The 27470-nt window shown below is 47.2% G+C and overlaps 1 protein-coding gene across 7 annotated transcripts in view; it reads left to right on the top strand.

Annotated features, from left to right (window-relative positions):
- Positions 1-26799, top strand: part of Cdk5rap2 (CDK5 regulatory subunit associated protein 2) — a 180148-nt gene extending 153349 nt beyond the window's left edge. For all 7 annotated transcript variants that reach the window (XM_078048082.1, XM_021723477.3, XM_078048081.1 and 4 more), the window contains 11 exons: positions 1330-1449; positions 5054-5170; positions 7054-7222; positions 8150-8274; positions 9359-9604; positions 11643-11717; positions 11893-12152; positions 15014-15157; positions 21921-22047; positions 26187-26233; positions 26711-26799. In XM_078048082.1, the coding sequence (XP_077904208.1) occupies positions 1330-1449; positions 5054-5170; positions 7054-7222; positions 8150-8274; positions 9359-9604; positions 11643-11717; positions 11893-12152; positions 15014-15157; positions 21921-22047; positions 26187-26233; positions 26711-26767 (1487 nt within the window). In that variant the 3' untranslated portion in view covers positions 26768-26799. The remainder of the gene's footprint in view (positions 1-1329; positions 1450-5053; positions 5171-7053; positions 7223-8149; positions 8275-9358; positions 9605-11642; positions 11718-11892; positions 12153-15013; positions 15158-21920; positions 22048-26186; positions 26234-26710) is intronic.
- The last annotated feature ends 671 nt before the right edge of the window (positions 26800-27470 follow it).

The raw sequence follows: 27470 nt of genomic DNA, 5'->3' as shown, positions 1-27470 counted from the left end.
AAATGAAAGCCATTTTGGAGGAATTAAAACTGGGTCATAACATTAGTATAATGTTTTAAAACAAACATTACGAAGACATACTGAGTGTACCCTAATTGATGAATTAAAGACATTAGTTTTGCCTTTGGATACTTAATGTGATTATGTTTTAAACACTGACTCTAGAAACCTATCTCTAGATTGAAACTGGGTTTCCTCCTTTCTTTGTTAAAGTGATGTTTCAGAGGATGAAAACATAATACATGCCCATTTTAGGAAATTCAGGAAACTTAGATTTTTATCTATTATTAAGTATTATCTTAAAACATAGCGTAGAATTTTTAAAAAATCAAAAATCTCTCATCCTACGGTAACTACTTTCAATATTCAGTGTATCACCTTCTTTTGTACATTTGTCTTTTCTGTTTGGGAAGGTTTTATATGGAGCTGTGATCATGTTGAATAGCCAATTTTGTTTGTGTTTTTTAAAATTTTCACATGATAATATGATAATGATAACCCTTTCATAATATAGTATTATACAGTTTTCATAACAATTTTAATAGCTATGTAATACTGAATCATAATGAATATACTACAGTTTATTCAATAATTTTAGGTATTTCAGTTTTTACTGTTGCATGCTGCCAAGATGAATATTTTCATGTGTTCTGGAAAATGCTTGCCAGCATCTCTGGCAATTTCTTGAAATTGAGCCCTAGAAGTAGAATTATTTGGTAAAAGACATTGAAACAAGCTTCTCTGAGGCTAATGATACAAATAGCCCCAAAAGGTCATATGCATTTATACTTGCGCTAACAGGGTATATTCTTGAGATTACCCTTCTTGTAGCCATTCTCAGTGGCATTGTTTTGCTTTATTTTTCAGTCTTAAATTAATAAGTAATAACCAAATAAACACATTTCTTTAAAAAAATTAGTCTCAAAAATATCTGGATTCATTATGAAGGTGGTTTAATCAACTCTCAGGCAATCTAAGCAGGCCTGAAAGTGATCTGTTGGTTTCACCATAAGGAAGATTTTAAATTAATATTTGATATTGAAAAGAATAAAAGGCTACATTAGAGTTAGCATTAAAATTGTATGGAATATAATTTTTTCGTGTGATGTAAAATTGCATCCTATTGGAGGGCCATAGAGAACCATCACAGAGCTGTGTCTGTGGGCCACGGACAATAGCCCAGCTCCCCAAGCCCAGGGCAGGATTGCCAGTTGCTATCTTAACACATCCGATACTATTTGGAATTTCAAGATCCCTGCATAGTCTATAAATTATTCAATTTGTTGGGAGCTTCAGACTTTAAATTAAAAATGCCCTTCCTTCCTCTAGACTTACTAATGGAACATATACAGGAAATTCGAACTTTGAGAAAACGTTTAGAAGAATCTATTAAAACAAATGAGAAACTGCGGAAACAGTTGGAACGGCAAGGGTCTGAGTTTGATCAAGGTAAGGGAGGACCTTCTCACAGGGCAATGCAAACCCTGAGTGCTTCACATTTGCCCAACTGAGCAGTCTGTGGACAGTGATGTCTCCATCGCTGCCCAAACCTGTCACCCCTGTTCTCCTGAATTGTGGTTGGCCCCTCACTGGACTTTGGAAGCTGTAGAGATGTAGATAGGTATGCAAGGGGAGAACAAGGCATATTTTGTCTTTTTGTCAATAACGGATTATAAAAATGTCAGCATTTTAGCAGTCTGGTAAATCTCCCATGCCAATCAAAAAGGTCACCAGTATTCCTGTATAACCATGGTTAGCTCTGAGTGAAATGATCTTCCATGAACACTAAACATATTTTCTTCATAGGTAAGACTTTCACATAGGTCAAAAATTAGCGCTTCCATTCTACCTGTTAACACTGTCCTCTCTGCCCCGCCCCACACTCTTGTTGTTTTTCTTCTGTATCTTTCTAGTGATTTTTAGAATGCAAATACAAATATATATTCTTATTCTCCCTCTCATCCAAAAGTTAACATACTGTGCATCCACTGTTCTGACCCATTTTTCATTGAACAGTGTATGTTGACTTCTGTCCTTATTCTGCAGAGAGAGCCCTCATTCCATGAAGAATGTACCCTTAGCAGCTGGTGTTCTGGGAAAGGCCCGCCTTTGTTTGGGTGGGGGCCGACCTGGGTGGAGATCCTGACTCCTCTCTTTATTGCTTCATGGCTTTGGGCAGCTCACCCACCTCCCCACCTCCCAGCCTCAGTTATTTCACAAAATTGAGTCACTGCAAGATGAGATGAGCAGTGCCCTGAGTAGGCTCTGCTTGTGCCTCATTCACTCAGTGGCTGCTGTCACCATTAGTTTCAGTCTTATTTACTATTTTATTTATTTCATAACATGACCAGTTTAACATTTCAACTGGTCTGGTGAGCATGGACCCTAATGTCATTCCCATTTTTAGAGGTGAGATTACTGACTTCAAGATAGTGCTTGATGGCGGCACTCAGTCCCCCATCCCCTAGTCTACTTATCCTTCCTCAATCACCCACTGTGGCCATCGGTTAAGAAGGACATCTTTTCAAAAGAACTTTGTATGCTCCAGTTCTCAAGGTAAACAGTGGTTCTATTACTTCTCCCTTTCCTTCCCCCCATTCACTCCGCCCCCACACTGCCTCCTCTCCTTCTGGCCCCCAGGGAAATTGATTATGAGTTATTAGTCATATCAAACTCAGGAAAGAAATACACGCCTGGGCCCTTCACATTTACTCTTGGTAATGCCTGAATTAGATTCATTTTGTTTTACATTTTCCCTGGCAAATCCAATTATAGAATTATTTGGGGGCTCAAATGGCCACCAGCTACAATGGAGCAGGCAATTGCTCTAGAGAGTAATTCCCTCTGACGGGAAGGTTTACAAAAATGCACTCATAAAGTATTTACGCTGGTGGAAAGGCATGCTGTTCTCACCATGTTGTCACTGTCTCTGACAAGACAAAGAAATAAAAGGGGCCCCGCCTTCCCCTGCTGTGAAATGTTCATCTTGGGAGGAGGTTTGAGAAAGGCAGGAGTCCTTACAACCTCTAGGTGGAAGTTTCTACATGCTAACATCCGCTGCAGCAGAGCTTCCAGGTGCTGCTTGTTATCCAGGTTTTCTGTAGTGGTGACATTCAGAGGAAGAACTGGCTTCCTGGTCTCAAAGTGCACGCTGCTAGTTCTGGTTTGACTCTCAGATTTAGACTGTTGGGAACTGGTCCATGGCCTGGCTGTTCCTTTGGAAAGCAACTGCCTTGACTTGGGTCACTGTAGACCTGGGTAGTTTTTCCTGCTCATTCATATTACTCTTCAGTCCTGTTTTGGCTCCAGCCTATCATTAATCGTGCTATTACTACAAATGGTAATAGCAGTAACTGTAACAGTACCAGTCACTTTTATTGTGCTAATGAAGACTGAGGGACCTTATGTGACTTGCCTGAGGTCTTGTGGTTATTAAGAAACCAGAGCCATAGTTCAACCCAGGTAGGTGTCTCTGAAACAGCACCAGAGTTCTAGGGGAGAGTGGAGAAAGATGGTGGAGAGAGATGTTTGCGAATTAAAAGGTTGGTCAGTGAAAAATTAGCAGGAAAGGAGGTTGTACTGCAGAGAGGGGCGGGCACATGCTTCTCGGGAGCTCAGTGTCCTTCCTTATGAGGAGAGAGAGCATTAGAGGTCATCACTTGTACACCAGGATGTTTTCCATTGCAGATAGCAAAATATGGGTAAAAACTGGTGTAAATGATGGGGGTTATGTTTCTTGCACAAGAGATCCAGAGGCAAGTGGTTCTGAGGCAGGGGTTATGACTCAGTGACATCAACACTTGGAGATGGTGTCTGTGGTAGCTATGGTGGTTATGAGGTTCCCATTCTCTGTGGATGGTGTCTGAAGCATGGAAGGAAAGAGACTCAGTCTTTACTCTGTCTTCCTTTTGTAATAAGGGGAAGTCTGCCCTGAAGCCTCTGAAGGTCTCATTGGCCAGCAGAGACCCAAGACCATGTCTGGCTGCAGGGTAGCTGGGCAAGCAGGGGCTGGCATTGGGTTACAGCGTAGCAGGTGGACTCAGTATGGAAGCCATGTGGACGAGGTGCCCTGCACACAGTAGGTGCTCTCCCGAGGGAGCACTGTAGTGGTGCAGACAAGGAAGCGCCGGGCATGGGGAGTGTCATCTAAGCTGGATGTAGAAGAAGGGTAGGGGTTCAGCAGTGGATGACAGCATGGTGAAATCTTCACAGTGAGGAGTGGCCTCCCTCACAGTTTGCCTAGCTTTTGACCCTGATCTTTATAGCATACACTCAGAGACTGTGAATTTAGCTAAGAGTTGAAGGTGTCTTTGTCAGGCAAAGAAGGAACCTCATTCTGCAAGGGGAGTGACCATATGGTGTGCCTGGGGCCCAGAAGTGGCCCCGTTTGACTGCATTTAAGGGCCTTAGGCTTCTGAATGGAGAGGGTGCAGTGTGCCAGGAGACTGGGAAGTTTGGACCTTGTGTTTTGATTGTCTTTTGCAGTACTGGGCCATTAGAGGTTTTTGAGCAGAGAATTACAAGAAAGGATTGTATTTAGGATGACCACACCATGGGCAGAGGTTAGGGCGGCCAGGTCAGAGCAAGGCCTGAGGCCTGAAGGGTGGGGACAGGAGAGACACTTGGGTGCTCGGCATCTTGGGAAAGCAGCAGCAGCGTGTCTGGGCTCAGGCCGGGTCTTGTGGTGGTACTGCCCCTGAGGCAGGGCACAGGTAAGAGAGCGGTGAAGGGGGCAGTTCAGCAGGGTGGAGGCCCAGCAGACCCTGGGTGCATGAGTTTGCACTTTGGGAGGTTGAGACTGTCATTCACTCACCCACCCCGGCCCTGGCTCCTGGTGCGTTCATCTCAGGGGTGGTAAGGCCTGGGTCCCCTCCTGCCACCTTTTCAGGCTCACTCTCATTTCCCTTTGGGCTCTGAAATAACTTGGATGCTTCCCAGGGCTGATTTTCACTGCATGTTTTGTTTCCTCAGTATTCAGAACTCCTTTCCAGGAAGTTCTATCCATACTGACTTGGAGATGGTCCCTGAAGTGCTTCTGCTTGTGTTTTAATAGGGGCTACAAACATTTTGGCTTATGGTTCAGAGCTGCACAATTCTCTCACCTCAGAGATTAATTTCCTGAGGAAGCAGAACCAGACGCTCAATGCGATGCTCCTGAAGGGGTCTCAAGGTAAGAAATAGAGGAGCTGCCTGCAGCCAGGGCCCCAAAGCCTCCATGCCAGGCAAAGAATGCAGGTGTTGGAGTTGGAGCAACCTAGGTTGAGTCCTGTGGCCCTGTGACAGCTTTACAGGGTGTCATTGTCACAACAGTCCTGTGAGATATTCCTATCTTGTGGCTGAGAAAAATGTGGTACAGGGAGGTTAGGGGATACCTCATAGGGCTGTTGTGACAATCAAATTGCACAAAGCTCTCAGCACAGTGTCTTTAAGGGTCTCAGCAAACGTTACTGTATTTCCTTGTCACTCATGCCCTCTACACAGCCACCTCTCATTTGTCTTGGTTCCCAGTAGAAGAGAAAAGGGCTGGGAATGGTTTACTCAACCAGAGATTTCCAACAACCAGCAGAGTTTCATCCAGCAGTTCTTAAAAAGACCCTCTTTTAGTTCTTTCTATATGGACCTTAGTTCCTAAGAACCTGCCTTATGCTACATTTTAGTGCTTAAAACAATTTTGGAACGAGATATTAGTATCCATGTTTTCCACAAAAGAAACAAAGGCCTAGGGAATTGCCCTGCCAGTGGTCACACTGGTGGTGGTGGTTGGGGCTGGAACTTGGGCCAGCTTACCTGCTTTCCCCAGAGGATATTGATGTGATTTGGGTTTTAGAAATGAAGTCGGGGCTTTGGAATCATTCATTCTGCAGACATCCCCCAACTCCAGTTCTGAGTCAGGGCCGATTACAGAAATCAGTGAGTCCTGGTCCTTCTCTCAGGCTCTTGTGGTCTAATGGGAGAGACATTCAGATACCCCACAGCAGGCCAGTATGAGGAATGGCCCTGATGAAGCTGGTGCAGGGAGACAGGACCCTGAGAGACTGGTCATCAAGAGCCTAGTCTAGAAGGATGAGGAGGGGTTAGCCAGAGTAGCTCAGGGTAGAGAACCGGGACCTTTGAAATGGAAGGGAGAGAGCAGGTCCAGCCCCGCTCAGAGGTGAGGAGCATACAGGCTGGCCAGGAATGATGGACAGCTGTGCCTGCCTCTGCCACTTACTGGCAGTGTGGCTGCAGGGAAGTCTTAACCTCATTGATCCCCAATTTCCTGCTTGTAAGATGGCAGAACAGTAGTGCCTCCCTCAGAGGTTTGCAGTGAAGGTTAACTATGTTGGTGTGTGCGGGTCTTTACGTGACACCTGTGCAGTATGCCGTGCCATAGCCGTCCCACCATCCCGCTGCTCACCCCTCACCCATATGGGTTCTTTCAACTCCAGCCTGCATACAAAACCCTGTGCTGACCCTTTTCTTCAGCACAGCACATGTGAGGAAGCTGAGACACAGAGACGTAGAGACCCTTGCTCAGGGTCCTGTAGTCAGTAAATGAAGGAGCAACCCTTGAACCCACCACCCTGCCCCCAGCACCCTGCTCTGAGCCTCTTTGTCTCCTGCACCTCTGGAGAGGGTTTTGCGCCTCAGGAGAGTTGAGGCCCTCACAGAGGGTCCGCTCTGCACAGCTCTGCTGGCCTGTTGGGAGGCAGGGAAGGCCGCGCACTTTCCATACCTGCTGCCAGAGTTTGGGGCCCTGCTTCTTTCTTTCTAGTTTCTACACATTTGTGCTCTATGGAAGAAAAGTAACCAGGTTTGCAGGGCCCATTATTTAATAGAAAATTAAACAGGCCCATTTTATGCCAGTGACGTTTAATCTGCAGCCTTGATGTTGACAGATTTATCTGCCCAAAATGCATAAGATAATTGGAACACCAAAATCATAAATGTCAGATTAAATCTCATTCCTTTTTGTATTCTTGGAGTGCTCGAACTGAAGTGCTCTATCTGCGTAATAAGGTTGGAAAAAAACAAATGGTGTCCCTTCTCAGTGGCACTTTTTGGTGTTTGCAGATAAACAGAAAGAGAATGAAAAATTACGAGAGTCCCTCTCCGGGAACGTAGCGAGCCTGGAGCGCCTGCAGCAGGAGCATGCCTCTGTGCGGGGAGAAAACGAGAGGCTGCGGAAGGAAGTCGGCGAGAGGGACAGGCTCAACCAGCAGCTGAGCCAGGAGCTGGACAGGTGGGGCCTGGTTCCCCACCCTGATGGCCCCCGCAGCCTGGCTCTGGGGATGCAGTCCCAGGGTGAGGCACACTAGCCTCTCTCCTAATGTGGAGGGTGGACAGAAGCATGCCATATATCTGGTGGGCGTGAAATATGGGGAATGATCATCTAAAGAAGGAGGGGTGGGGCGGGCTGTTGTTCTCCATCTTTTCATCTCTGTAAAGGTGCCCTTTGGGTGGAGAGCCCCAAGGAGGGTGTGATACTGCAACCCTCTTGGGAAGTTGTTTGGCAGAGGGCACCCGAGGCAAACAGGGAGCCTGTTCATCTGGAGGAGAGGGCGTGGTAGGGGCAGAGGGCATGAGGTGGCCAGAATCACATAAGGCCTCCTAGCTGTAGAAGGACTTTGGTTTTTACTCTGAGTGGCATAGGAAGCCCCTGGGAGATTCCCAGCAGAGGAGTGACATTTTCAAAGGATCCTATTGCTCCCTCTTTTGCAGTTTTCCCCTTAGACTCACATCCCGTGTTTTCAGTTTTTCGTGTTGGCTCCCAGCAGTGCCCTGCTCCTTCAGAGCTCCCATCACCACCTTGGCTGCCCGCGCTGGGTGGTGATGTAGATAATCCACTGTCTTTGCCAGCAGGCGATCTTGGTGTAGGTCCTAGCTCCACTCTGAGCTGTGCACCCCTGGGTAGGGGACACAACCTTTTGAACTTAGCTTCCTCTTGTTTCTGAATCGAGGATTACAGAGCACATTCCTTCCAGGGTGTCTGTGAAGACTACAGGAAAGAGGGTAAAGGGCTGGACACGGGGCCCTTGGGAAACAGATCTGCAGTGCAGTTCTTAAACCATGCTCTTTTTGTCCTCACTCTTGTGGCCAAGTGGCGTGGGGGATGAGTAAGCCACCTTGGAGTGCAGTTAACCTCTCCTCCCCATGGTGGGCATTGCAGGGCACAGAAGGAGGTGAAGTGGAGGCAGCAGCTGCTCTCACAGAACCACAAGTTGCTCCAGTCTCTCCGCGTGGAGCTGAAGGTGTATGTGAGGCTGGATGAGGAGCACCAGAGGCTACGGCAAGGTACTGGGCCCTGGGGACCAGGCTCTTTATGACCCAGAGCTGTGAGCTCACGGGCACAGCCTGTGGCAGGAGCAGCAGGCCGGGGCTCTGGCTCCATGCCCTTTCTCCAAATGCTGTCATCAGACTCTGCGTGACCCTGGGGTAAACGTGGTTTATTTGAAGCCAGCTCTTTGGCCTACTTCTCTTAAATAGGAGCAGGAAACATGGAAGGACATAGGCTCAGGCATCTGCCAGCTCAGTTCTAGAGTGTCACTCCCTCGACCTGGCTGTGTGTCCTACAGCAGGTCATCTCACCCTTTGGGCCTATTCCTGCCTTGGGAAATATGTCTGTTAAAATCCACCGTGTGGAGTTGTAAAAGTTGAACAGATCATGTGTTAAAGCGCTCTAACATACTCCCCGACGCTTAAGAAATAACGCTTAAGAAATAACTTTCATTACAGGTTTCCTGCTAGTGTGTGTTTCTTTTTGCCCATTCATTCAGCAAACAGTTACAGTGCCTACCATGTGCTGGACCTTGTTGGCCCTGGTCTTGTCTGTATTTCAAGAGAGATACCAGATCAGAGTGACTCAAGTATAAGGTCTAATGTTTCAGAATCAATTTTGAGGTGTAGTGGGATTTTTTTAAACTAATTTTCCAGATGGTTTCTCCCTATTGAAAGTTTATCTAGAAAAGGGTCATCTCACAGCTTTCATTTCTTCTCAAGTTGCTTCTCTTATTCTTGCTGTTGTGCCTTTTTAATATACTGTGGCTCTTAAAATCATCCCCTTTCATTCTATAATTCCAGCCCAAATAGATTTTATTACTACTAGACATAATTTCAGGGTTTGGTGTGCAATTTGCTAGGCTTTTATGGCCAGAAGTGAAAATTAATTTCCAGCTCTTATTTAGCCTGTGGAATAGCAGCAATTAAGTCAGCCAATATTTTTGTTTTTAAAGTCGAGTTGTTATTTTAAATTGTACCTAGTTCTCAGTAAGGGGGAGGTCGATGGTGGTGTGCGGATTGAAAATGCCATTGAGTTCCTTTGATGGCTGACCCTTTATTTGTGGAAGATGTCAAGACTTCCCTCTGCACATGTCCACAGAGACTGGAGCAGAGGCACCAGAAGGCTGGAAGGGGCAGGAGCTTCTCAGTGACCTGCACGACCTCCTGACGGAGATCCAGGCTCTGCGGGCACAGTTGGAAGGGGGCATCAAAACCAATAGCACCTTACAGAGCAAGCTGGAGGAGCAGCTGGCACAGGGGGAGAAGAAGGCCCAGGAAGGAGACCTCAGTCTGGCTGTCCAAGCCCCGGGTGTGCCCGATTGGACCCTACAGCTAGACAAACACGGTATGGCATCTGCACATCTGTGTATTATGTGTGAACTTCTGAGTGATGCCCCTGCCCATGGAGATGTCCTTCCATGGACAGTAGATTCACTGCACCCTCGGAGCCAGCCGCCTGACTGCTAATTAACTGTTACCTCTGGCACAATGGCATATTCTGGGTGTCTTGGTTCTCTGGAAGTGGAGCTTGGGCTTCCAGCCACCCTGATGGCCTCCAGTCTTGTTCCCTTGTATCTATTTCGTCCTGCCCATGCCACTCAGAGGCTGAGAAACCTCTTTAGTCCTCTTGTTACCCTTCTAAGAGATCCCAGCCTCTTACTCTGACTTGCAGTGCCCTCTAGGTCTGGGAAGCCTCCTGGTAGGGAACACCTGGGCCTGTTTTGCGTTTGCTGGTGGCCTGTCAGCCTTGGAGAGTTTGTGAGGGGAGCAGAGAGAGGACCAGACAGACATTCCTGCCCCAGCCCAGCCGAACCCAGGACAAACCAGCAAGTGGTCGACTCAGTGCCCCTGACCAGGCAATCCCTTTTACTGTGTAGACAAAGGAATTGGAGCTGAGAGTGACATGGCATTATTCATTTCAGCTCTCAGTCCAGAGCTGTTCCTGACCCCACCCAACCTCCAGCCTCAGGTGCCTGGAGATTGTCATTCTGATGCCCATAAGGTGACTGGGCGTGTTCAGTGGAGCGAGGAATATTGACATGCTTTATAGACAAGGATTGTGCAAAAGTTTATCATCACTTGGATTGAGAATCAAGTCTATTGCCTTTAATTTTGAAAGTTCAGATGTCTTTAAGGAGAACCCAGTCAGCTTTAGCACCGTCATTGATTGGTTCATTGATTTCTTCTTGATAAGGATCTTAAAACTTTAACCAAAAAGATGATGTAACAATATAAGGAAAAAAGGTTGGGAAAAGAATTCTTTGCATATTTTTCTTCATTTGTTAATCAGAAACAGGCTTGAGTTTATATTGTTCAAATTGTTTTTTGTACCATTTTTCTGTTTGGGGGCTTTTTTGTACATTTTGTTTTTTAGCAGAGCTGGGGATGGAACCCAGGGCTGTGGTCTTGGATTAAAGTGATTCTTCCCAGGGGCTGACTTCGTGGAGCTGTCCTCCTGGCTTCCTGGGCCTGGAAACCATAGTGCACCCTTGGCAGGAATGGAGGAAGCATGGATGGGGAATCCTGAGACCTAGACACCAACCTTGCTGGGTTATGCTGCCCTGTGGCCTCCCTGTCCCTGAAGTCTGAATTACAGTGCCAGCCTGCCTGTTAGGCTTTTGAGAGTTTAACAGCTTTCTGGATGTAAAAGTGCATTCCAAGTTATAAAGTGTTGCTCGGATCGTCTTAAGCACCTGTTGATTTTGCCTTCTTATGGTGTTTGAGTGTGTCACCCCCATATTCTGCAGGCTGTTCCCTCTCTCTCAGGTTACTGCAGCAGCCTTCAAGCTTGCTCCTCCAGGACCAAACTGAGATCTCAGCCAGGCACTGCCCAGCCTGATGCCCCTGAGTAGGTCCCACAGCCCTCCTGGTTCTGGCCTTGCACCCTCCTGTGTCTTCCCGGCATTAAGGCCTTGGCCACAGGACCTGCTTATTTCTCCCCGAATGATAATTCACATCCTTGTGAGCTTGCACCTGCCTGCTCCCCCCTCTGCCTGGCATTTTTTCCCTCCTTCCCAGGGATCAGTCACAGCGGTCTTGAAACATAACACAGGTGTCAGCCTTTGGGAAGCCATGCTGGGGTCAGCACCGTCCCCCAGCGCCCACAGCCCTGTGCTTCCCTCCTCCATCCTGAGGACACCGAGACAAAACTGCCTGTTTCTTGTCTGACAAGAGTGTTTTCCCAGGAAGGGGCTGGGCCCAGTCACTCTTTCTCTGTTGTCTTGACCAGGTCCAGTAGGACTGATGTCCAGGGAGAATTTGAATGAATGCTGTGTTTCTGAACAAATGTGTTTGGATGAGACACTGTACTCTCAGTCACTTCTTTCTCAACCATGGAAGGCAGTGAAACAGTTTATTTCCTTCTCTTGTTTTGCATGTTACAGATGATAACAAATGTCCCCTGGCAAGCAGTAATTCCTCTGACCTTGAGTCCACCCGGGCTGTGATGCCAAAGTCAGGTACAAAATTGAAGTCTGAGTAACTGAAGCAGCATGGGGTGTGGCAGTGGTATTTTTAAAATGAATCAAAGGCGGGGTCCCAACTAGGTGTTTGGCAGGGGTTTGGGGATCAGCATGTAAGCTCTGAACACAGGGTGCTACCAAGTAGATTGATGTTCCACTTCTCATTTTGCAGCTTCAGAGACTCCTCCACTCTCTGGAAATGACATAGACTCCTTCTCCTGCATCAGTGGCAGCTCTGTAACCAGCACCCCTTGCCTGCCCCGCATGGCTGCTCGCCTGTGGGCCAGCAGGAGTGGCCGCCACATCCTGGGCCTGATCGAGGACTATGATGCGTTGTGTGAGCAGATCCACCAGGGACAGAGGCTCCTTGCTGAGATGGACATGCAAACCCAAGAGGCTTCCAGCCCCATGGGTCAAGAGCTGAGGACAAAGGTAATCTGGCTGCTAGAGTAGGGGAAGGGAGGTGCTCACTGGAGCAGTGAGTGGGAAGGACTGACTGAGGGTGCTTGGAGACAAGTGCACAGTTGTCCTCAGTAGGGCTCTAAAAAGAGGGACCGGAAGGTGTCGGCCAAGAAAGGTCAGAGTCAGGTCCTGTGTGGGAAACTGTTGGTGGCTGCGGGAGGACATCTGGTTGAGGTTTGTACCCTGCGTTATTGTGGCTACTTCATAGGGATCTGCTGCTCTGTGCCCATGTCGGCCTGTCTGTCGAGTCTCATCCAGTCTTCTGTCCCTGTGTGTCCAGCTGTTCATCTAGCCAGTCTCCCTCCCTGTGTCCAGCCACCCAGTGTGCTCAGGTTCTGAGGATCCTGTGGAGAAGATGGAGGGCCTCATCCTCTTGAGGCAGACCCCACTTTACTGCACTTACCATACCATGCTAGCTCACCCCACACCTCCCCAGCTCACACCTCTCTGTCTCCCAGTGTCATACCACATTACGCCATATCACAACATGCCATCCCCCAGTGTCACACTACACCATGCCACATCATCTCCCAGTGTCACACCACACCACACTATATCACACTACGTCCCCAGTGTCATACCACACCACATCACACCACGCTGTCCTCCAGTGTCACACCACACCATGCCACATCATCCCCCGGTGTCATGCCACACCACACTATATCACACTTGTCCCCCAGTGTCATACCATACCACACCATGTCACACCACACTATCCCCTGGTGTCACGCCACACCATACTGTACTATACCATACTATGGCACACCATACCCCAGTATCGTGCCACATAGCATACTATGCCATACCACGTCATACTGCACCATACCACACGCCACACCACGTCATACTGCGCTATACCACACACCATACCACATCATACCGTGCCACACCACACACCACACCACGCCACACTGTGCCATACCACACCACATCATACTGTGTCACACCACACGCCATACCACGTCATACTGCGCCACACCACACCATAATTTCTACAACTGCCTTGTGATGAGCTTGCCAGTTTGAGAAACCCTACATCCAACCCAGGATGGTTGGCGGCTCCATCTCTTCCCCCATAGCTTTCTGTATGACATTTTATTTCCTCACCACAACCCTGGGAAGCAGTGATGTCATGTCCACTTTAGAGATGCTGAGAAGTAGCTTGGAGTGGTTCACATCTGAACTCAGCTCCCTGTCCTTCAGGGTACTCGCTTCCCATGTTGTAGGACATATTAGTCACCAGACTTACCTGTGCAGAAGCTGCCACTTCTGTCTGGGCAGAGGCTCTGAGGAGCTCTGGTCGCGGGCTAACTTCTGCCTGCCTGCCCAACGGCATGTTCCCTCTCCTGCCATGTGCCCTACTCTGAGTAGGCTAGGCTTATGTGCCATCCCCACCTGCTTTCCACAACCTGTCTCCAGTCCAGGTTCCCTCCATCCTGGAACCTCCTCAGACTCTTTTACCTCCCTCTTCCCGCGCCCCATCCCGCTGGACTCCTCCCCGACTTATTGCCTTTTGTCCAGACCCAGCTGTTGGGCTTGTGCTTCCTCACTCGCTTCCTCCGAGGCTTGGGGACAGGTACACCCCCATCCGCAAGCTGGACCAGACCCCAAGCTTGGGTCACATTCCTGATCTCTCTTCCTGGGTCTTTACTGGAGATGCCTGAGCCCCCTGCTTCCCCATACCTGATTTGACTTTTTAATTTTGTTGTATTATAAAAATCAATTTTGCCTTTTATGTTCCACTAGACAGATGAACTCTTAGAGAACAGGGAGAGGGGCTGCTTTATTCTGCTTTATTTGTCCATCACCTGACACAAGACCGATGTGCTTGCTGAATATTTGTTGAATAAATTAATAGATATTAATAAGATGCTTTTTCTTTTCTGATTGAAATTTTTATTGCACAAAAGCTAGAAATTATAGAAAAGCATAAAAACATTTATTAATACATTACCCCTGAAGGTCAGCACTTACAATTTTGATGTGTACTTTAAAGACATTCAAAAGTTTATCAAACCTACACATAACTGTGAGTTGCACATGTTTCACTAACAAGAGGTTGATGCTTTTTCCATCTCATTCGGTTTTTCCTCACCCTTGACTTTTATTGGCGGCCATATCAGCTCATGTGTGGCTGGACCTTCACTTATTTTCACTTGCACTGTTTGTTGGACATATAATTGTGACTGGCAAGCATCCTCATTCAGAAACAGTTTTTATTATTTTAAATTGTATTTTTGATTAGGTACGAAATGAAGTTACTAGTTCAAAACGTGTGCACTTTTTAGGGCTCTTAATAACCATTGCTGCATTGCTTCCCAAAAGATCACATCTGTTTGAGTACCCATCTCACCACCCACACTTGTCTTCTTTGAGTATTTTTATTTATAATGATTTTTTTTGTTAATTTGATAACTAAAAAAGTATACATGGTTTTATTTTTATATTCATTTCTTATAAAGACATGCTGTATCTTCTTTTCTTTTTTGTGTTTTTCCATTTCTGCGTCACATTTTTGTTTTCTCATGCCCTTGACTCTCCCATGTGAGTTTCCTTCTGCTGACAGTGAGGGTGAGAGACTTTAAAAGTCCCCAGCACTGTTCCCAGACAAGTGCAGCCGATGCTAAACCATCCCTGTTGCTGCACTTGCTGTCGGTGTCGTTTGCTCTGGAGCATCTCCGGGGGCTGCAGCATACGTGACATTTTATTTCCTCCTCACCACAACCCGGTGAAGCCCTGCAGCCTGGAGATTTATGCTGCCTGTCAGAGCTTGCTGTTCATGATCTCAGGACCACACGTAACGCTCTCTCATCCCTGACCCCGTGTAGGGTCTGCACTTGGTGCCCCTGAGCAAGTTTGTCTCCAGCGTGAGCACGGCCAGGCTGATCCTAGAAGAGGCCTCGAGGTTGCTGAAGCTCCTTTGGAGAGTCTCACTCCCCACAGATGGCCAGTGTACCCTTCACTGTGGGCAGGTAGGTGGTGACATTCTTCAGAGGTTCAAGGATGCCCCTGGGCCTGTGTCTCAGTCCCTTCCTTAGCCCAGCTCAGGAGCAGCCCCAGTGGCTCTCATTTGGTGTGGGGAAGTGTCAAAGGGAGGAAAGGCACCAGGTTGGTTAGGTTTTTGCTGTATCTGGGCTGCTGACTGACCTCCAGCACCCGAGAGTTCAGCCTGCAGCGGCTGCCCACGTCCAGCACATGAGTGTTGAGTGGGATCCTGTCTACACTCCATATACGAGGAACTGGGGCCCAGGCATTGAATGCTTCATCAGGGTTACAGAGCTGGTTTGAAACATATGGACCTGAACCTGGAGCAATTCTTTCATTTTGTAGGCATTGAGTTCTGACTTGTTCTCACGGGCCTTCGGGTTCTCTCTTCATAGTCCCTTTCACATTATATGTCTTTGCCTGCACCCTCCACTCCCATTAATGGCTTTCCTTGTTATGAGTAGGCCTTTTTCAAATCTGCCTAACTGCTAGGGAGCAGTGGATCCATGCCAGCAGCCAGGCAGGTGGAGCCCTACCTGTTTCCATCTGTGGACTGCATGTGTATTGTGACAGGGTGAGCAGCCAGCCTGGCTCCCAGGGAACCTTCCTGGGAAAGCCACATGCAGGTAAAGGAGGTTGGGACTCCCAGCCAGGTGGTCTGATGCTGCTTCCCCCTTTTGCCTCTCCTGTGAATGTGCTACAGGCCAGCAGGGAGGCAGAAAGGAAATTTGATTTTCTCTCTGAGTTCCACCCCACTGGCAGCTCTTAGATGGGTTTATTGTGGTTCTGGAGCAGCCCGTGAGCAGCCCTCTTCCTCAAGGTTCCATGAGGAACCTGTCCGGAGGCTTCCTTGTTAGGCTTCCTGTGGGGAGTGTGGGCGTGCTGAGCTCAGGGAAGCTCATAAACACTCACTGTTCCATAAAGTCATTTTTGCCCACTTCAGCCCATGGGGTGTGGGGTGGAAGGCAAGTGTCAGGGGGATGGTGGGACCCACTGGTCCTAGCCCACAGCCTTTTCTTACTCTGACTGCCTGGATGTCCCTTGCTGCCTGCCGACTCCCACCTTCTCCTCTTAGCTTAAATGTTACTCCTAGGTGAGAGAGGGCTCCCAGTCACTCAGTCATACCGTCTTCCTCTGTTTCTTCATAGCTTTTGACACAAAAGATAATTACTTGGTTTGTTTTAATGTCTGCCTTCCTCTGCTTTCCTTCAGGGGAACATATGTTTTGTTCATGATTTTGAATAAATGTATGATTGAATGATTTTTCCCATATAACCAAACTATTACCTGTGCCTTATGAATTTTGAAAGCAAACATGTCTGAACCAAACAGTTGACCCACAATGCAGTGGTTTTGTCTTTAGCACATAAAAGTAGTGACTTTTTGTTAAATAGACAGAATGCAGTTCTTACATATATAAGACACACACGTTATAAATGCACACAAAATTGTAGCCGTGTCGATTTTCTCCCACTTCTAGATCAGTCCAGCGACTGGTTTGTCCTTCGTTTCTCAGATAACTGATTATATCCACTCTAGTGTCACAGAATTTCAGAGTAGGACAAGGACTTAGAGGTGCTCCATTGTGGCTGCTGGTTGCTAGTGTACACAGACCCCTGTGTGGTGTTAAATTGCCTCTCACCACTATTCTGTCACTGCCTATGTTTGACACGGTGCCTTTTGCCTGGTGTGAAGCGTGTGTGTAAAGCAGACTTCCACATCTTCAGCAGCCTGGTGGCTTTTGCTCCCTGCTATTTTCTCTGAGAATCATTGATTTGCCTTTTGCATTTACCGTACCGTCCCATTCAGTCCTGTGGACTGCTCTGAAAAGCATGCATCCCAGGCATGAGTTGACCTAGGAAAGTTGTTGGAGTGATATAAATACATAGGCTCATGCTTATGAGTTTTTTAAATGAAGAAAAAGCAATAACAGGCTATGTGTTGGCATTTTGGCAGAGATTGGAAGGGCAGAGATAAAGTAGATTTCTCTGAATAGAGCTTATTTTATACTGTTGACTTCCAAACTATATCAATAGTTAACATAATTATAAATAAAATTTGTCGAAATGGAGAAAATAGAAATTTCTAAAAATTAATGGTATGGAATCAGTTAACCTCACTACGGATAGCACTGGAGGCATGGTCACACAAAGAACATTTCAGTGACAGAAACAGTGAGTTGACCATACATTCCTAGCAGGAATATTTTACAGGCAAGAAAAACTGCCTAAAAGTTTTTTTAAGATATATACGGTTTTCAGTGGTCAGTAATAGTATTGGTATTAATATTCTGAAACGAATGTATTTCTATTGTAAAACAACTCTTAAGTATCATTAGGAACTAAGATTTTTACTATGAATTAAAAAATTAAAATCAAAGAAATAAAGACCCTGTAATTGTAAATTTAAATTGTAAGCATCAATATGAACTCATGATGTTTTTCTGTTAAAAAAAATTTACTAACTCACTCTGTGTAAAAGGCTGAAGAAGTAAAATCTGACCAAGTGCCAGCGAGCACCCACAATTTCCAAACTATGATGTCTAAATGCCTTTCCTCCAAAAGGATCTTGGGCTCCTTGGAAAAATGACTCTAGGTCTGGGCAGGAAATACATTAGGAGCTCAGAACCTATTTTATCCTAGTAAGAAAGGACAAGATATAGGGAAGAAACCTGAAGATTTACAATAGCTCTCAAAAGTGTAGGCCCTGAACCTGCAACATCAGCATCACCTGGAAATTTATCAGAAATGCAGATTCTTGGGCCTCACCCAGACCAACTGAATCAGCCACACTGGGAGTGGCCTCGATAGTTTATTTCACCAGCCCTTTAGGAGCCTTGAGAAACCCTGGATTAAAAACTTAAGAAACAACAAATTCAAAATATGGATGTTACTTGGATCCTGAATCAAACCAATTATTAAAAAGTACAATTATGAAGCAATCAGGGAAATGTGTCTATTAACTCCATATTTGGAGATACCTATTGAATATCTGTTATTTGAAACTACCAGAAGTAGTTCTTTTTTTGGATTTTTTTTCCCAGATTTTGAAGTATTTGCAAAGAATTTTTGAGTTGAGCATCCCTAATCTAAAGATCAGAATGCTCAAAATGGGGCCGGGGTTGTGGCTCATTGGTAGAATGCTTGCGTAGGCACTGGGTTTGATCCTCAACACCACATAAAAATAAATTAATAAAATAAAGGCATTGTGTCCAACTACAACTAAAGAAATATTTTAAAAATGCTCAAAATGCATTGGCTCAAAGAGTTCTGGACTTTGGAGCATTTTGAATTTTGGATTTTGATTTTAGGGATGTTCAACCTGTACTAAAGAATTATGTTCATTGTTTAGGTGAGCTAATGATATTATGGTGTTTTAAAATCTTTTTTCCCTATATATATATATTATAGATGATATGATTAGTTTCTAGGATTAGTTTTAAATTAATTTTAGAGAGAGAAGGAGCTTGGGTATAGGTGAAATAAGTTTGGCCTTGAATTGATAATTGCTAAACTGGACAGGTTCCTGTGGGGAGGGTCATTATCCAATTTCTTCTACTTGCATAAACATTTGAGATGTTCCTCATAAAAAGGAAAGCAAACAAACAAAAACTCTTCCCAGAAGCAAGGCTTCGAGACACTGATGGAGGATTTTGTGCTCCTGGGAGGGGAGGGGCTTCCATCTCTGCTCTGCGATGCTCACTGAATTGTTCTGTTGATATTGTCAAGAGTGTTCTTACCTGCATAAGAATTTCCTAATTCCTCTGTTATGGATAAATAGATACTACATTATGCTCTGAAATGTTCAGTATCCTGAAATTTTTAAAATTTTATTCATGTATATTGCATTCTGAAAAATTTCTTTAAAATGTTACTGTTTTTCAGTAAAGTTGTCAGTTATTAACTAAAAAGAATGAAAGGAAAGAAAAAAGAAAATAAAACAAGAATTGTTCTGTTGAGTGACTGTTGGTACTGGGCACTGCTCATATACATCTTATTTTACCCCTTTACCACGACCTTGGGGAATTAGGTTTTTTGTTTTTTATTTTAAATTTCTAAATTGAGGTATAAGAATCAGATGTTCTTATTTTTTTAGTTTATTTTAAAATGTTTTTATTTTTAATTGATTCATAGTAATTGCACATTTATGGGGTAAGTGTGGCATTTCAGTACACATGTGTCATGAATAATGGTCAGATCAGGGTCATTGGCATATCCACCTCAGACATTTATCATTTCTTTGTGAGCATTCAAAATCCACTCCACTATCTGGAGTTAGGGTTTTTTTTTTGGTTATTGTTATTGTTTTGTTTTTGGTATTGGGGATTGAACCCAGGGGCAATTGACTACTGAGCCACATATCCCCAGCCCTTATCTAGAGACAGGGTCTCACTAAGTTACACAGAGCCTGGTTAAGTTGCTGAGGCTGGCTTTGAACTTTTGATCCTCCTGCCTCAGCCTCCCAAGTTGCTGCATCTATAGGCATGTGCCACCGTGCTTGGCTTGGAGTTAGGTCATCTTGTTTGCATTTTCCAGAAGTAGGAGCTGAAACTCCAAGGAGTTAAATGATTTGCTTCAGCATCACACAGCTAGGAAGTGGCAGAGCTGTGTTTTGGAGCTCTCGCTGTTTTTTCTAAAGTATCTTAATGCTGTAAAAATGAAGGATTAAATCCAGTGGCACAGCAGATGTAAATTATTACAATCTGTGGTTTTAAGTGCTGGACAGGATGTGTACAGGGTGTTAGGAGAGTGCCAATGAAAGGTGAGCCTTCCAGTTGGCAGGCACGTCACAGCACCTGCTCTGCATCAGGCAAAGGTGATTGAGGAAAGAAGGAGCTGGTAATTGACAGGGAATGCAGGCCTGTGACGACCAGTTGCTACAGTCCCCTGAATGTGGACAGTTATGGGGAGCCTCAGCTCCTGGTGCAGAAGGGGCATCAGGTGAAGCGTCCTGCAGGAAGGGACAGCTGAGCTGTCTATAGAAAGAGAAATGGGTTAGCCAGGCCAGGAGTTAAGTGGCCATTCCCGGCTTCCATGGACTCCTCTGAGTCTCATCCTGCAGTGTGATGGGTGGGTCAGGGGTGGTTATTCCAGTGTCACAGGTGTGGAGTTAAGGCTCTGACTGCAGGACAGTTTGTCCTAGGATGGAGCTATGACCACAGCCCAAGTCTCTGTGGGCCCTGGATAGCAGGAGAGAATTGTGCAGACCTGATGTCTGGGTTAGGGTCTGTTCTGGATTCACTGAAGACCCTCTAGTTGACATGATTGGCTAATCTTAAAAGTGGTTAAAGTAGGGAATCAAAAAGTGAAACATACCTTAAACATTTTAAACAGATAAATGTACTTTCTTTCACCATTCTTTTGATGGAGGGCCAGGGCCTTTTCTTTGACAATGGGGCTGCTGTTTGGAGTTCCACATGTCCTTACTTTCATAAGCCACATCCATAATGTATGTCTGTCACTTCCAATTTCTGTTTCTTTAAGATGAAGAGAAAACTTAGATACTTGTGAAGCAATCTGAATTTAGAATTCTTCTAGACTGTGTTCCTCCCACATCTTGTATAGTTGTTTCACCCACACCTAATTTGCCAGAATGTGTTTTTCAGTGGCTCGCCTTTCTCTGGTCTTTCTGAAGCATATGCTAGTTTTCATAGTCGGTTCTCTCCATCCAGACACAGGCTTCACGGGTTCACTTAATATTTAATTAGATTCTGTAACTCTGTTACAACTACCATAAATAAGTTTGGGAATAAACTAAAGGGACTCTTCATAAGCTGACAACTCAACATCTCCCCTTGGAGCAGAGGTTTTTGAGTGCAGCCAGGGAGAAGCAGGTGCCAGGCTTTCTTGCCACGAGGAAGGGAGCTGGTTAAAGTGTCTCAGTCCCCCTCTGAGCACTGGGGACCCAGTGTGGCCTCCCACCTCTACTCTACTCTGAAAATTCAAAGTAGGTCCTCCTAATGGATCACACTCACTAAGTAATAGTTTTGTATTATTTTTTTTCAAGATTTAAACACAAAACTTAAAAATCAGCAAAATAGTTTTTATTAAACAACAACAACAAAATTTGAAATCACACCTCCTGGAGACACTCTTAGCATCTTGTGGCCTTTGACCTCCAGCTCTGTGGCTGTGGAAATGGGTTCAGATTTGTGGAACGAGTGCTGTGGAGGCAGAGGGCAGCCTCTGTTGTTCTGGGCCCTTTTTCTCTCTCATTACAATCTTTTATATATATTGATATTTACATCTACAAATAGAGCTCTACAACCTCATTTTAATAGCTGCAGAATGACTTCTTTCTGTGTAAGTACCACAGTTTATTTTAGATCCATATTAAACAAGTTGGGTTGCTTTTTTTTTTTTTTTTTTTTCTGCTACCACTAACAATGCTGAAGTGGACATCCATGGACAACCAGCAACTTTCTTGTGCTTGTACGGTTGTTGTTTTGGAGGTAAATGCTGTAGTGTAGACTTGCTGGTTCAGAGATGGCCATGCACTTATAGTAGATCTTGCCAGGTGTTACTGAAAGGCCTTGCCAATTTGCAGTTTTCCAGTGGTCATAAGACTGCTTTCTCTCATCTGGATTTTATCCAGTTTTGCCAATCTGATGGACAGAGAAAGCCTTCTAGTTTTTATTTAAATATCTCTGTTAGTGACCTTGAGCATCTTTTTATCTGATTTTGCAATTGTTCCTATGTGATTTGACATTTTATAGTCTTATTTCATTTTTCTAATTCCTTTTCTCTTTAGATTGGAGAAATGAAAGCAGAGATCACTAAACTACAGAACAAATTGTTTGAACAAGAAAAGAAGTTGCAGAACAGCATGAGGCTTTTGCAGCAGAGCAAGCACCAGGAAAAAGTCATCTTTGACCAGTGTGAGTGAGCAGTGTGGGTAGCCGCTATGCTTGACCACTTCCTGCCCCTCGGGGTGACATCCTGCCCTGGCTTAGCCACACTGGAACCCAGACCAGTGGTGATGAGGCCCCCTGGTTCGGGTGTCTTTTTACGCTGCATTCTTCCTGACCTGCCCAGGCTCGTCTGTTCACTTTCCATGTCTTGGTGGCAGGGATGGTCCTCTCACTGGGGAGATGGGTGTATGGCGCGTGCGGTATGGGAGCACGGAGATGGCAGTGGGGTGGGTGTCACTGCCTAGGAGGTGAGCATCCTGAATAAAATGATCCTTGAGCCAAATCTAAAGGGAGTGAATGTCATCAGGTAGGACAGGGGGGTGACATTCCAGGCTAGGAATAGCGGGGATAAAGGCAAGAAACCAGAAGTGTTTCCATTGGTTGCCTATGACAGGTCGAGGTAGGAGGGGCCTGGGGACTGGGCCTTGTGTTGTGACAGGCTTGGGGAGGCTGGCATGTACAGCAGAGGGTCGGCCCGCCATGCCTGTCAGTGAAGAGGCTTGGTGCTCTACCAGAGAGCAGGACATAACAGCAAGGACGCGGGATCAGAGTGGGTCATGGACTTGAGGAACCCTTCTTCAGGCAGGTGCGGAGCCCCAGGATCAGAGAGCCAGTCAGTCTCAGCTCTGGCCTAGCCACTCACCTGGTCCCTGGTTTAAACCTTCAGCACCGCTTAAGGCAGCTCCCATCAGCACCTCCTGGTGACCCTACCACGGCTGGGCCCACGCTGCCTGCATGTTGGTTTGCTTGTTTTGGGAGACTCTATCTGGAGCTCCTTCCTCTCCAAGGTTCCCCCCAGCCTTGGACACTCTGTTAGCAAAGTCCCGTTTTCTCGAGGTCTTCCTGGGAGGCATAGAACATAGATTGTTGCCAAGTGGCAGTTTTCCTGACACTCCCTCGCCCGAAACCTTCTGGAAGTGGACGCGGTGAGATGGGCAGAGCGAACTACAGTGCAACAAGCTCACTTATGAGCAGGCACAGCCCCGGGGACAGATACTTCTGCTGGCGAGGAGCTCAGGGTAACTGGGAGTGGGGGGCTACACAGCTTAGCTGTGGGAGCACTGCTGAGTGCCTCGGGAGCCTGGCCAGGTTCTGGTTCAAGACTGACTGGGCCTTGAGGGATGGACAGCTGAGACAGCAACGGGGCAGGAACAGGATTTTGGTGACGGCCTTGTGGCCTTGTGCCACAGCCCAGGAGGCAGGAGAGTAGAGTGTTCTGGAACATGCTCAGGACACACCAGGGCCTTTGAGGAGCCTTGTGGGATAAGCTGAAGGTGCAGCAGAGACTGATAGCATCCACTGAGTGTCAGCAGCTCCCATGGCCGAGCATGGAGGGCCATGCAGCAGGAGAGAGCTCTGCTGTGACAGTCCCTCAGGTGGGCAGTGGGGAGGCCTCTTGGGGCAAGGCAAGGCTGTCGAGAAGTGGGGAGGTTGGGAAGCTAGTGAGGGGTCGGTCCAGCAGGGTGGTGGGTGTCATGAGGTTTTGGCTAGGGTGTTCATGTCACTCCCAGGGCAGACAGTGCCAGTCATGGCCATGTCAAGGTAGCCATGGGACATTGGGTCAGACTTCTGGGCAGCAGGGGGCTGAAATGATGCTCTGTGTGGCCCCCGAGGCTGGGAAGCAGAACTCTGCCCCGGCATCCTCTTCCTCTGCAGCCTGGCTGGGATATCGGCAGAGCACAAGGAGGTTTCAGAAGCAGGCATGAGGTTCACATGAGTCTAGTGACCACAGCAGACAGTGCCACACCCTGTGTCCTGGGTCAGCGAGCAAGGCATTGTGAATGGGCACAGTGCAAAGCTCTGACTTCAGTTTCCTTATCCCCAGGGGAGACAGTAATTCCAAAGGACTCACATTGGCCACACACATAGGCCTGGGTTCTAATCATGCTGCATAGAAAGTACCTCTGTCTCTCATCTGTAGAGGAATGTGAAGCTCCTGATATGAACTGTCCTTAGCACAGTGCGGGGACAGAGCTGCTTCCCTCTCTCAGTTAGTCCAGATGATCTAAGGTACAGAGGTCATTCAGAGCAAGCCTGAGAACATCTCACAGCATCTCCCATCTGACGAGCTGTCGCCGTCTCTGCGTTTTGTTCCAGCCAGTGGGCAGCTGCAGCTGGCCGGGCTGTGCCTCCTCCTGCCCGGGCTCGGCAGCTTGTCCTGACCAGTCAGGCCCTTGGGAATTCCTCAACACTGCCAGCCTCACGGGCCTGCTTCTGGCACTGAAGTGACTAAATGAAGGCTGGTAGCATTCCCTCTTCCTTGCCCACACAGTGACAGGAACAAGCAAGGGCTAGGGCTTGTCCCTGCCTGTGTCCTTCCAGGCTCTATAGGGGAAAGTAGGGAAAGGGTGACCTGGTGAGACTTAGGACTCTGCTGTTCACTGGGCACGTGACCTGGAAACACCAGCCTCAGGCCCTCATTTGCCAAGTGAGGACAGTGATCCGGGCTTGTGAGGTGAGCCTAGTTGGCCAGGTGGGGCACCCTCAGGTGGGTATCTTCCTTGCCAGCCTCCCCTGAAGTGGAGGAGCCCTGGCCTGACTCATGTGACCCTAGGGTGTGAGCCTCTTCTTTGTGCTGGGACAAGGCTTGATTTGGGACACATTCTTTACCACTCTGTCCCTCAGTCTTTTCGTCACAGTGGGGATTTCTGTACCTGGGAACGTGGGCGGTGCTGTTCAGATGTAAGGGCTACATCAAAACTTAAGTGAGGTAACCCTTAGCTCATATGGTGAGTTTTGTTCTCTTGGTATGTTCAGTACTCTTTCAAGATTATTTTTAACCTTAATATCATGATACTTAATCTTTTCTGGGTCACAGGCCCCTTGGTGAATTTTGAGAAAGCTGTGGTCTCTTTCTCAGAAAAATGCACACATTCATACCCACATATAGACCCGCACGTCACATCCAGGATGTAGGACTCTCCAAAGCACACCCATGGCCCCAGGTTATGAACTTCTGCTTGCAGACTTCAGTAGGGAGTGGAGGTACAGAGAAGCAGTGGCCACTTCTGAAGTTCATTTTGTTCAGTTAAAGCCCACACGGCCTGTCCCTTTCCCTGATGGTGCAGATTGCAAATAGATTCTATTACCCCAGGTAGAATTTTTTTGTGAAGCATAAAAAATATTTTCTCTAGGTCTCCACAGATTACCTGCTGTGAACACGCCACTGGGAAGCTGGGACATGGTGCTGGTTTCAGTCTGTTTTAGCTGTTGGCCAAAGGCCCGGATCTAGGGCTTGTGCCTGTGCCACTGGGCACGGGGCTGATTCCCTGACCCTCACCAAGCCTGTTTAGAATAGGTTCCTGGTAAGCTCAGAATCCGCTCAGCAGTGCCATCCTTGCTGTCGCTAGAGTTTGTGTTGGACAAGAAAAGATGGAGGAGGAGGTGGTGCTCCTTCAGCTGCTCTCCTGAGAGGTGGACACTCCCGCTCTCTGGAGTTCCAGTTCTGCAGGCCTGCTCAGTACACAGCTCTGGTGTCAGTGGGCAGCATCCTCTGAGATCACCCACCAGCCTGCTCCCGTCCAGGCAGAATACAGCTTCCCCAGGGAGACCATGGGGGCTATTCTGCCATCTGAAAGGTGGGGGCAGCCCAGGGTTCTCCCCCCAGGCTTAGGAACTTGGCAGTGAGAAACCCCACCTCTGCTTAACTTCCCTCAGCACTTGATATAGGTCTCCACACATGGGTTTGCTCCCCCTCTGCTTCTCAGAGGGCTCAGGACACCATGAATGCCTGGACCTGCCCTGCACCACGGACCTCCCTGGCCCACAGAGAAGAGCCATCAGGTTGCCTGGGTTACCAGGTGGCCTTGCAGAGCCTTGGTATTGCCCCTAACAATGGCTTGGCATGCTCCACCTGGTGCATCCCTGTGAGACTGGCTTTGTGGGGACTGAAAGAGGTGTCAGTGGTCCACCCATTCTGATGTGTCATTTATGCTGGGCCCCAAGAGGGGACAGGTGGACCCTTCATGCTCCTCTCTGTTCTGGATTCTTCAGGGTGGTTCATGTGTCAGAGCCTTCAAGTTGGGCTTCTCCTCCCTGAACTGGGCTTTTTCACTGTCCTCCCGACATCTGGTCTCTGATCATCTTGTTCTTTGCTTTCTCCCCAGTGCTTGTAACCCACAAGGTTCTTCGGAAGGCCAGAGGAAACCTAGAGGTAACTTCATTCCTTTGTCTGTTTTTTTTTTTTTTTTTTACTGAAAGCCACATAGTGGGTGGGGATGGGTACAGGACCAGAAATGATCTCTTTTGAAAAATGAATTTGGAAGTGGAACCAAGGGACATGTCCTCCATATAGAGTTGTATTTTTCTGCCAACAAAGAATGACAAGTTTCATGCCTATCTTCAGTATTTGCTCTGGTTTTTAGATTTGTTTGCTATTTTTTACCAGGGAAAAAAGCAGCAGCCAGTGACTGGCACATAGTAGGACTTTGTTAAATCTTTCTGGAATGAATGAATGAATACAGTATGATCTCATTGTCACTTTGTTCTGTTAATATTTGCTGGTCAAACTAATAAGTCTTAGAAAGCAGTTTCAGGATCACATCTTGCTTTTAACTCGGTCAGGGATCTTACTTCCGAAACCCTCCCCTCGACCTAAAACCCTCCTTTTTTTTCCCCTCCCTTTCTCTAGCTGAGGCCCGGGGGTGCCCATCCAGGAACAGCCAGTCCCAACAGACCTGGCTCCTGAGGACTTGAAGCTAATAAAGCTTGTGGCCCCAAGATCACGCGTCTCTGTTCCAGCTGAGGCTTCTGGTGGCTGAGGGAGAAAGGGGAGAAATGGCTGCCTGGCCCAAGGAAGTCTCTTTCCCTCCGTGTTCTCCATCCACAAGTGGCTCGTGGTTGTGGCCACAGAGGTTCAGGTGCTCTGCGGTGAGGCGTGGAAAGGCCTTGAGCTCTGGGAGGCTGCGTGGGTCTGGGGCAGGGATGGCGCTGGTGTGTTGCTGGGCTCCACGTTTGTCCTGGGTGACCTTGGCTCTCACTGGCTCTGCAGTTTGAAGAATCTCCTTAAATGGTTCATTGCATTCCAAGCGGATGATTCAGTCACTTTGTGTGGAGCCTCATAGCCTGGGTCCCAAACTCCCCCGTGGGACAGGCCAGGTCTCAGGAGTCACTTGAGCCTCAGGTCTCGCCCTGAGCCTGCTGCTGAGCCCTCGCAGGTTTCCAGAGAGGAGGACTCCATGCAGCGTGGCCTTGGGCTGTGCCTGCACCCTACAGGTGCTCGGCCTCTCACAGTCGCCTGGAGAACAGCCTCTCAGTGGTGCTGTTGTGACTTAGGAAGGAGCAGGGTAAGGCTGGGACTTGGCATTTGCACTGTCCCGATGATGACAGTGACCTGTCCACCCAGTGTCCTCATTGGTGCCTGGGGGTACTTGCTTGCTGCAGCCCTGTTA

This window comes from Ictidomys tridecemlineatus, chromosome 4, assembly GCF_052094955.1.
Source record: "Ictidomys tridecemlineatus isolate mIctTri1 chromosome 4, mIctTri1.hap1, whole genome shotgun sequence".
In the NCBI taxonomy this organism is placed as follows: Eukaryota; Metazoa; Chordata; class Mammalia; order Rodentia; family Sciuridae; genus Ictidomys; species Ictidomys tridecemlineatus.
The sequence above is the reverse complement of the archived record's forward strand: the minus strand, read 5'-3'. Positions and strand labels throughout refer to the sequence as shown.